General features: G+C 42.5%; 1 protein-coding gene across 2 annotated transcripts in view; it reads left to right on the top strand.

The window, feature by feature from the left end:
• Positions 1 to 1,946: 1,946 nt before the first annotated feature.
• The window catches only part of PDCD6IP (programmed cell death 6 interacting protein), an 80,573-nt gene continuing 71,341 nt past the window's right edge, over positions 1,947 to 11,178 (top strand). For both annotated transcript variants that reach the window (XM_032861294.1, XM_032861293.1), the window contains exon 1: positions 1,947 to 2,259. In XM_032861294.1, coding sequence (XP_032717185.1) covers positions 2,051 to 2,259 — 209 coding nt within the window. In that variant the 5' untranslated portion in view covers positions 1,947 to 2,050. The remainder of the gene's footprint in view (positions 2,260 to 11,178) is intronic.

The following is an 11,178-nucleotide window of genomic DNA, read 5'->3' as shown; positions in this document are numbered from 1 at the left end:
GATGCGGGGCTTGATCCCAGGATTCTGAGATCATGACCTGAGCCGAAGGCAGCGGCCCAACCCACTGAGCCACCCAGGTGCCCCATCACCTTGCCTTTCTTTAATGCATTCTCTTTATAGCAGCTAAGTGGCTATTTTAAACTAGAATCTTTTATTAAAAAATGAAAATTTGGTAAGATAAACTTTTATAACAATAGTATATATGCTGTAAAAAAATTACACAGAAAAGATAGGCAAAACCCATAAATACAGAGAACTGAAGGTTGTCAAGGGAGGGGTGTGGAGGATGGGCAAAATGGGTTAAGGGGAGTGGGAGACAGGCTTCCAGTTATGGAATGAATAAGTCACAGGGATGAAAGGTACAACGTAGGGAATATAGTCAATGGTATTGTAACAGCATTGTATGGTCACAGATGGTAGCTACACTTGTGGTGGGCATAGCATAATTTGCAGACTTGTCAAATCTCTATATTGTACACCTGAAAATAAAAATATGTACTCCACTTTCAGGGATCATTTCTATAGTTTGTACTCCACTTCCAAAGATTACAACTGTTAACACCTTTATGGTATAATCCTAGATTTTTTTTGTAGTACACAAATACATGTATTTTTGTATTTGTAACCTAAGTGAGATATTATAACATACATACTGTGCTGTGACTTGCTCTTTTCAATTAATAATCTTCATTTTTCCATGGCAATACATTTTCATCCTAGTCAGTCTATTTATAATGAAATTTCTTCAGCTCTCCTGAAAATGCATTTTATAAGGTGGTCTGTTCATACCAGGATTCAATCTACTCTTGTGTACGTTAGATTTCTTTTCATACAGCAGTGGCTTTTTTCATAACAATACATTGTTGAAGAGATGGGGCCACTTATTCTGCAGAATATTCTACCTCCTCGATGTCTGGTTGCATCCTATGTATTTTGCTCCTCTATCCCCAGTATTTCTAATAATTGTGTTGGATGCAAAGGTTTGATAGACTCAAGTTAAACATTTTTGCTTGGAATATAGCATAGATGATATCGTATACTTCATACTACAACCCATCAAGAGATCAGATTGATGCATACGATGACCTTTTTAAAATGCAAATTCTATCATGTCAATATTGCTTAAATCCCATTTATTGCTTCCTTTGCATTTATTCTATAATACAAATTCTCTAACTTGGCCTATAAGTTTGTGAATGATTGATGCCTGCTTACTCCTCCAACTTTATTTCATTCCATTTCCCGTGTGGTTTTTAAGTTTTTGTCACCGTTTACTTCAACTCTCAGAAAAAGGGAAGTGCTTGTCACCTAGGGCCTTTGCACTTGCACTCCCTTGGTCTGGGAAGCTCTCCCTTGCCACTCTTCCGTTCTTCTAACGTCAAGCACTTCTCAAAGTGTGGGTCATTTTAAGTTAATCTTCTCAGAGAAGGCTTCTCTATCTTGTTTAAATCAGGTTCTTTCAAGGGACCCTAATACCCTACAGTCCAAGCACACTGTTGTTCGTCCACCTTAGTATCTGTGTCCTTACCTGACTGTAAGCTGCACAATGGCAGGGACACCTTGCCTACAAGGCTCAGTCCTTGTGTATAGCACTCCGCTGAATGAACTACCATAGGTCACAACCACCCTGAAGCCTCGTCTTGGACAGGTAGCGGAAAACTCTCCTAGATGGCAGTTCAACAGTACTTCACCAGTTGTTCGGAGGAATAGTTACTTATACGTGAAAGCGCTCGGTCCACCCGCTGCGACAGCGAGCTGGAAAGGAAGAATTCCATTTCCGAAAACATTCATTTCCTTACCGCGCAGCCCAAGCGAAGCTGGGCCCAGGCGAATAGCACAGTGGAGCCCCGACAGCTTCACGTGACTGCAGGCGGCGCGCCGAGTGCGCCTGCGCGGAAGCTCCCGGAAGTGGCCGGATCCAAGGCACCGGCGGAGAGCCCGTCCGTCGGCTCCTCGGTCCGCCGGTCCGCCAGCCGGGTAGTCCGCGCGACTCGACTCTCGTCGCGGTCCTGCGGTCTGTTTGGCCCGAACGGCGGCCGAGGTGCTCGCCATGGCGACGTTCATCTCGGTGCAGTTGAAAAAGACCTCGGAGGTGGACCTGGCCAAGCCGCTGGTGAAGTTCATCCAGCAGACGTACCCGAGCGGAGGGGAGGAGCAGGCCCAGTACTGCCGCGCGGCTGAGGAGCTCAGCAAGCTGCGCCGCGCCGCCCTCGGCCGCCCGCTGGACAAACACGAGGGCGCTCTCGAGACGCTCCTGAGGTGGGCCCGGGGGCGAGCGAAGGGGAGGTGGTCTGCGGCCTGCCGCTCTCCCCCACCCCCCTTCTTCCTCTGCCTTTCCTGCGTCCCGCCCTCGCACCCACGGTCGGAGTCGGGCCGCCCGGCCCTAGCTTGGCCGGGAGCGTAGGTGTGGTCTGCATTCCTTCCTGGTGAGCAGGAGCGGCCGGGTAGGCCACTACTCACCCTGCCCAGTCGTCCCGCCGGCCTGCCCCCGCCCCCGCCCCAGGTCTGCTGGGACTCCGTCCGTCCTATACCTGGGGGGAATGGTCGGCCACGTCCTGCTCTCTCGCCACGTTTTCCAGAACTAATTTTCCTCACCTTTTTTTTGGGGGGGGGGGGTGTCTCTGAGACTCCACCCTTCCCCATTTTGCATCACCTCAAAACTTTCTTGGCCAGGTTTAGATTTCTTAATAGTAGTTGCTTGAGGGAAGTGAGAGAACTGGGGCATTGGGACAAACGTCTAGTATTCATTACATTGTTTTTACTTTAAATGGGCGCTATCTTAAGTTCATCATAATCAAATGATGGAGAATTCCAAAGGTTCGGAGCTGCGCTTGTTTGAAATTAAGCTTCAGTGACAGAACGTTCAAGATAGGTTGCTTAAAATCAGTTTGTTCACAAGAAGGTTTGCACATAAGGAAGTGATTTGTTAACAATGCTTATTTAACTCATGCTGTATTTAACGAGGGTACCGTTTGTGGTACTTTTCGGACGGGATGACAACATTTTTATAGTACTTCATAGTTAAAAATTTTCTTTTGCCTAGTTGGTACCTATGCGAAACACATTCTCCTTGTTTCACAGGAGAAACAGCTGTATTAGGATGCAAAGAGAAGCCTAGATTAAATTAGTTTGTTCCTGTGTCTGAGAATTTTAGGAGTATCACTTCTTTAGCTTTAAACATCACTGGAGATCATCTTGGGTTTGTGATGATTCCCTAAGTTTAGGTGAGCTTTGTTCCTGTGCTGGAGGACAGGGTCCCACGTAGCTCTACTGTAATTACAGTGGTCCTGAATACTCAGGATCTTAAATGAGGAGTGATTTTCTGTTTATCTCTGGCGAAAGTCCATGGGAGGTCTCTGACTGGGTTGGCTGGTGCCCATTTATGATGATGGAAAATAGGGGAAATAGGCTAATTTAATTGCCTTTGTCTGAGTCAGTCTGCTGGTTTAACTTTTCCATCCCACATGGATCAAAGTGGTATTAATATGGGATGGGGAAGGGCTGGTTCCCCAAAAGAAGTATACTGAATAGATTGCTCAGAGAGATTATGACCCTTTGGTGTCATTTTTAAAGATATGACTATTGGGTTGCAAAGATCATTAGTTTAATACTTAGAATGAGCATATTGTTGGGGTAACCTAGGAGTTCTTGGCTATTGTTTAGAACTAACATACCTTAAAAAAACTCCAAAGTGATTTTTATGTAGGCAGGAATAGTATTCAGTGAGGATTTTCCATAAGTAATATTAAGAAAGCATGAATGTGGTGTAATGAACCACATTAATTATTAAAGTAAGATACTCTAGGGATGCCTGGCTGGCTCAGCTGGTAAAGCATGCAACGCTGATCTCCAGGTCATGAGTTTGAGCCCCACGTTGGGTGTGGAGCCTATTTTTAAAAAATAATAAAAATTTAAAAAATAAGATATTCTGCTTGCTCGATTGAAAAAACATCTCACATCTGTCTGATTTTTGCATACTCAAGGAAGTTTTATACACATCTCCTTAACATCTCCTTATATACCTTAACATCTCCTTATAGAGTTAGCAGTTTTGTTAAGTAGATTAAATTTGATCCCAAACCTTAAGCAGCTTGGAGTGTTCAGAGACAATTGGTGCATGGTGTTTGTTTGTTTGTTTGTTTTTTTAAGATTATTTATTTATTTGACAGAGAAGAGAGACTGTGAGAGAGGCAACACAAGCAGGGGTCTGAGAGAGGAAGAAGCAGGCTTCCTGCTGAGCAGGGAGCCGGATGTGGGGCTCAATCCCAGGACCCTGGGAGCATGATCTGAGCCAAAGGCAGACACTTAACAACTGAGCCACCCAGATGCCCCAATTGGTACATAGTTTTAAGACTCACGGAAAAGAGGGAATGGTGGATAGTGGTTGTGATAGGGTTCTGCTGTGAATTTTAAAACATCATTCATTTGTTCAGTCCTTTATTCTCTTCTCAGGCATAAATGTGAGAACTATTCCTAGGTACTGGGGCTTTTCCGGAGATAGTCTCTTTGAAAGTAACCATGCTTCATTAGTAACTCTCTGTGTTATCCTCTTCTAGCCCATTCATTGAACAGCTATGTATATATTTTTTTCACTTCTTGCCTTTCTAGTGTGTTAAGGATAAGCTAACAGATATACTGTAATCTATTAAATTTTAGCATGGAGATGTATATAAAACTTCCTTGAGTATGCAAAAATCAGACAGTTGAGATGTTTTTTCAATCAAGCAAGCAGAATATCTTATTTTTTTTAAAATTTTATTATTTTTTAAAAATAGGCTCCACACCCAACGTGGGGCTCGAACTCATGACCCGGAGATCATTGTTGCATGCTTTACTAGCTGAGCCAGCCAGGCATCCCTGGAATATCTTACTTTAATAATTATGTTTGGGTAATTGTGTAAACTGAACATTAATTTACATATTTTTAATGGTGAACTTTTATTTTTTTAAAAAAGGACTTATTTATTAGAATACACGCAAGTGCGAGCTGGGGGAAGGGGAGAGGGAGTGGGAGAGAATCTCTAGCAGACTCCCCACTGTGTCAGCTGAGCAGGGAGCATGATGCGTGGCTCATCCTATGACCTTGAGATCATGATCTGAGCTGAAATCAGGAGTTGGAACTTAACACCCAGGCGTTCTTAACTTAATAAACATTTTTTTTTTTTTAAAGATTTTACCATTTTTTTGAAAGAGAGGGAGAGAGAGCACAAGCAGGGGGAGCGGCAGGGAGAGGGAGAGGCAGGCTCCCTGCTGAGTAGAGAGCCAGGCACGGGGCTTGATTTCAGGATTCCAGGATCATGACCTGAGCTGAAGGCAGATGCCTAACTAACTGAGCCACCCAGAAAGCACACTAATGAACTTCTAAATAAAAATTTTTTTTTTTTTAGAGATTTTATTTATTTATTTGACAGAGAGAGATCACAAGTAGATGGAGAGGCAGGCAGAGAGAGAGAGAGGGAAGCAGGCTCCCCGCCGAGCAGAGAGCCGGATGTGGGACTCCATCCCAGGACCCTGAGATCATGACCTGAGCTGAAGGCACTGGCTTAACCCACTGAGCCACCTAGGCTCCCTAAATAAAATTTTTGAATCAGAAGATTGGAGCTAATTTCTAAGGAACAGAAGCTAGCTTGATGAGTACTGGTATATAGCACCATGTAGAGGTCCAGTGATGAACTTGCTTTCTTATCATTACTAACTTGTAGAGCTCTATTAAAATTTCCTAAAATATACATTTATGAATATCATGTTGAGAATGGACATCATCCTTTACAAAGTGGCTTTAACTTAAAACTGATTAGAAGAGCCTTGGTTAGCTTCAGGATGGTCAGAGAGGAACCATGATTTTGGGGAAGGAAACATCAGATAGCAGTGTCTGTGTCTTTTGTGGCAATTAGAGAGAGAAAGCTTCCGGTCTCCTTCCATGAAAAAGCCTGGTTGTCAGCTTTTTGAAATTTGATCAAGGGGAATGGAGGTTGGGGATTTCAGCAGTCATATATACATTATCTAGTCTAGTGTGACACCTGTATTAGGGTTGGATTTAGCTGCATGTATGAGATCTTACATTATCAGTGAGTTGAATTATGATTGTATTCCTTTGTAAAAAGTTCTGGTTGTCTGGGGCTGGTATAGTGGTTCTGTGAAGTTCATCAGGCTCAGGTGTCTTTTAGCTGTCTGCTCTGTAAAACCTAGAGTCGTTGTTCTTAAGGCCCAGATAGTAGTCATACCCAAGATTCAGATAGTTGGAAAGAAGAACGGAGAAAGGAGGCGGAGGGCTCAGTTTCCAGAATATTCCCTGGAAACTGCCCCATAACACCTTGCTCATATGTTAGCATATGTCACGTTAGCATATGTCCATATCTCCTAGAAGGATAGGATAGAAAAGGGAGTTTTTATTAAGGGTGGCCATATACCCACATGAAATCTGGGGTTCTGTTAGTAAGGAAGAAGGAGAGAGAATGATGCAGGCAGTTAGCTCTCCCAGCCATAGCCTCTCAGTCTGCATCCTCCTCCCCACTTAGTTGTGCTTGATTCCCACCTTAGCTGTGCTTGGTATACCTAACATGTTTCTCAGAGTAGAGGAGCTGGGAGCCTGAAGGTTTTTTTCAGATTTTCAACCATTCTCTTCCCAGACTTACACTAAATTCCTTTTTTTTTTTTTTTAAAGATTTTATTTATTTATTTGACAGAGATCACAAGTAGGCAGAGAGGCAGGCAGAGAGAGAGGGGGAAGCAGGCTCCCCACTGAGCAGGGAGCCCGATGTGGGGCTCAATCCCAGGACCCTGAGATCATGACCTGAGCCGAAGGCAGAGGCTTTAACCCACTGAGCCCCCCAGGCGCCCCCTAAGTTCCTTTCTTGAGTGGTACTTTACGTTTCTTAATTCATATCCTTTCTGACTTCTCTGGGATGGTTTGACTTTTATTTTGTTAGCTCCTCCCCTTTAGGGAGTCAGATTTTCAGCTTTCTCTTTCTGCTTCATTCATCCTCTTCTCATCTTTTAGAAAATTTCCTGAAACCTCTTGTATGCTTTTGTGCTGTTTCCTGTTGTCTTTGTCCTTGTGCATTTACATCTTTTAAATTTTTTATTCCTTTTTTTAGTGGAATTTTGGGAGGAAGAAGGATGTTCATTCAGATCTCTGGTTAACTGGAAGAGAGTTACTTGTATTTTTGGCTCTTCACAGTGGTTTTATCAGTTTACATTCCCATCAACAGGTATATGTGAGTTTTTATTCCTCCACATCCTTGCTAGTACTTGCTAGTTAATTTAAATTACTGCTTTTTGTGAAATGTTGGATGAGAGATGGTGTCTTGTTTTTGGCTGCATTGCCTGGATTTTTCTGAGTTAGAGTATCTTATGTTTACTGTTCACTTAGTTTCTTTTTCTGTGAATCGCCTGTTCTTTTTCTTTGCCCATTTTCTGGGTTGCTTTTTTTTTTTTCTTAATGATTTTTAGGAGCTTTTTACATTTCTGGTTATTTACCCTTTTTCCCATTACGTATATTTGTAAATATCCACACCTGTGTCTTGTTTCTTTCTTTTCTTTATTTTTTTTAAAGATTTAATTTATTTATTTGACAGAGAAATCACAAGTAGGCAGAGAGAGAGGGACGCAGACTCTCCGCTGAGTGGAGAGCCCAATGTGGGCCTCAATCCCAGGACCCTGAGATCATGACCTGAGCCGAAGGCAGAGGCTTTAACCCACTGAGCCACCCAGGCACCCCTGTGTCTTGTTTCTTAATTGCATTTATGATACCGTTTGTCATACAGAAGTCCTCACAAAATTTTTTATTTTCATAATTGGTAGTTGAAATTTTTTCTTATTCCTAATGTGGACGTGTTAATGCGGTTTTCTCCCTTGATCAGATTTGCTAAGGGTTTGGAACTACCTTTTTTTTTAAATCAAGTCAAGGGGTACGGAGGTGGCTCAGTCAGTTAAGTATCTGACTTTGGCTCAGGTTATGATCTCAGGGTGCTGGGATGGAGCCCAGAGTCAGGCTCCCTGCTCTGGAGGGAGTCTGCTTATCCCTCTGCCCTCTGCACCCCCCATGCTTGCAAGTGTGTGCACTCTGTCTCTCTCTTTCTCTCAGTTTTTTTTTTTTTTAAAGAAATACGGCATTATTTTATCAAATAAATGTATGTGTGTTTTTTTTAAAAGATTTTATTTATTTATTTGACAGAGAGAGATCACAAGTAGGCAGAGAGGCAGGCAGAGGGGAAAGCAGGCTCTCTGCTCAGCAGAGATTCGGGGCTCGATCCCAGAACCCTGAGATCATGATCTGAGCCAAAAGCAGAGGCTTAACCCACTGAGCCACCCAGGCGCCCCAATCAAATAAATGTTTTAACGAAGTGTATGTTTTTTTTTCTGTCTTTGTCATTTACTTTTCTTTTTCTTTTTTGTATTAAGTGATTAACTTTTCCCCTCTTGTTTTTCTAATACATTTATTTTAGAACTGTGTGCTTTTCCTCAGTGTGCTTTTGGCTGCATTCGCTGGTTTTGATATTAGTATTTTCTTTTCTTTTTTTTTTTTTTTTAAAGATTTTATTTATTTATTTGACAGAGATCACAAGTAGGCAGAGAGGAAGGCAGAGAGAGAGAGGAGGAAGCAGGCTCCCTGCTGAGCAGAGAGCCTGATGTGGGACTCGATCCCAGGACCCTGGGATCATGACCTGAGCTGAAGGCAGAGGCTTTAACCCGCTGAGCCACCCAGGTGCCCTGGTATTAGTATTTTCATTGACTTTTTTTTAATGTTTGTAATTTTAGCTTTGTGTTAAGTCATTTATATAGGTCTTGTAAAAATTCTAAATTTGCCATTCTCTTGTGGGTTAATATTTGTTGTGTTACGGTAGTACCGTTTTCACTTGTAAAAAGTACAGTTGATGGAACTAGTCTCGTAATTTCTGAATTCTTTTTTCAAACACTAGTGTTTCGTGGATCCGGAAAGAAAATATTGCTGTTCCATTTTACTTCACAACTGTTGCTTATATTCTGATTGTTAGTTTGGGGGTGAAGATATTAAGATAATTTTAGTACTAATGACATTACGACAGATTTGTTATTCAAACTGTGTGGAGGAAATAAAGATACATGATAGTTGGCCCTTGGTCTCAGAAAGTGCTTGTACTTGACAGACCTTGATTTGGCTTAGTAATTTTATTCTGCATAGATGAATAAACATAAATTTTTTTTTTAAGATTTTATTTTTTTGGGCGCCTGGGTGGCTTAGTAATTAAGTGACTGCCTTCGGCTCAGGTCACGATCCCAGGGTCCTGGGATCAGATCTGGCATTGGGCTCCCTGCTCAGCAGGGAGCCTGTTTCTCCCACTTCTCTTCCTGGTTGTGTGTTTTCTCTCTCTCTCTCTCTCTCTCTCTCTCTCTCTCTCTGTTAAATAAATAAATAAATAAAATATTTAAAAATATTTTTAAATTTTTTTGAGAGAGAGCATGCACGAAGGGAAAGGAGAGAATCTCAGACTTTGCACTGAGGACAGAGCCCCACTTGGGGTGCAGTCTCATGACCCTGAGGTCATGATGCTGAAACCAAGAGTCTGAAGCTTAACCAGCTGAGCCAGCCAGGCTCCCCTGAATAGACAGAATTAAAAAAAAAATTTTTTTTAATTAACATATAATGTATTATTTGTCCCAGGGGTACAGGTCTGTGAATCCTCAGGCTTACACATTTCATAGTACTCACCATAGCACATACCCTCCCCAGTTCCGTAAACCAGCCACCCTATCCCTATCCTCTCATCCCCCAGCAACCCTAAGTTTGTTTCTTGAGATTAGGAGTCTCTTATGGTTTATCCCCCTCCTAATCCCATCTTGTTTCATTTTTTCCCTCCCTACCCTCCATGACCCCTCACCCTCCCTCTCAGATTCCTCATATCAGAGAGATCATATGATAATTCTTTCTCTGATTGACTTATTTCGCTTAGCATGATACCCTCTAGTTCCATCCATGTCATTGCTAGTGGCAAGATTTCGTTTCTTTTGATCGCTGCATAGTATTCCATTGTATGTATATATGCTGCTGCTTCTTTATCCATTCATCTGTTGATGGACATCTAGGTTCTTTCCATAGTTTTGCTGTTATGGACATTGCTTCTATAAACATTCGGGTGCACGTGCCCCTTTGGATCCCTACATTTGTATTGTTAGGGATACCCAGTATGCGATTGTTGGATTGTAGGATAGCTTGAATAGGCAATTTTTTTTTTAAGATATTTTTTATTTATTTGACAGAGAGGTCACAAGTAGGCAGAGAGGCAGGCAGAGAGAGAGGGGGAAGCAGGCTCCCTGCTGAGCAGAGAACCTGATGTGGGGCTCCATCCCAGGACCCTGGGATCATGACCTGAGCCGAAGGCAGAGGCTTTAACCCAGTGAGCCACCCAGGTGCCCCTTGAATAGGCAATTTTAAGGAAGATTTAAAATCTGATTTGTTTTTCTGTGTTTTGACCTCTTTTTTTTTTTTTTTTTAAAGAGTTTATTTATTTATTTGACAGAGATCACAAGTAGGCAGAGAGGCAGGCAGTCGGGGGGTGGGGGGAAGCAGGCTCCTGGCTGAGCAGAGCCTGACATGGGCTCCATCCCAGGACCCTGAGATCATGACCTGAGCTGAAGGCAGAGGCTTAACCCACTGAGCCACTCAGGCACTCCTGTGTTTTGACTTCTAATGTTTCGTAAATCAAAAAGCTTGTTAGGGCAGTCTTCATTCTGTGTAACCTTAAGGGAGAATCCTTTGCCCACAGGATGCTTAAGGCCACACAGTGGACTTTGTGGTAGGATTAGACTAAGATCCTGACCTCTTGACTCCCTGACTATTTACTTTCTACTGTATTCTGCTGCAAAATGCTTCATTAATGATTCTTCATGTGATAAAATTGGGTGAAGAAGTGTAAAAATAAGGTTGCAGAAGGATCTGTTAACTCTGACCAATAAGTGGTCCAGCTCTTTGGATTCTCTTGTTTCTCTCTGGTGGGTGGTCAGGAGTTGCACAGCCCTAAGTAGTGACTAGAGCTGTATAGGTCATGTAAATTTGCATTACAGTGTCGCTTTGGCTAGTGTGGACTGGTTGTTCTCAATCTCCACATCTTCCCTCAAACTTTAAAACTAGAATTTCTCCCCCCCTTTGTTTTTAAAGACTCATTTATTTATTTTAGGGGGATGTGGAGAGAGAGAGAG

This window comes from Lontra canadensis, unplaced genomic scaffold (genome assembly GCF_010015895.1).
Source record: "Lontra canadensis isolate GAN:19392208 unplaced genomic scaffold, GSC_riverotter_1.0 scaffold20, whole genome shotgun sequence".
Classification (NCBI taxonomy): Eukaryota; Metazoa; Chordata; class Mammalia; order Carnivora; family Mustelidae; genus Lontra; species Lontra canadensis.
Note: the sequence above shows the minus strand (reverse complement) of the source record. Positions and strands in the feature narration are given on the sequence as shown.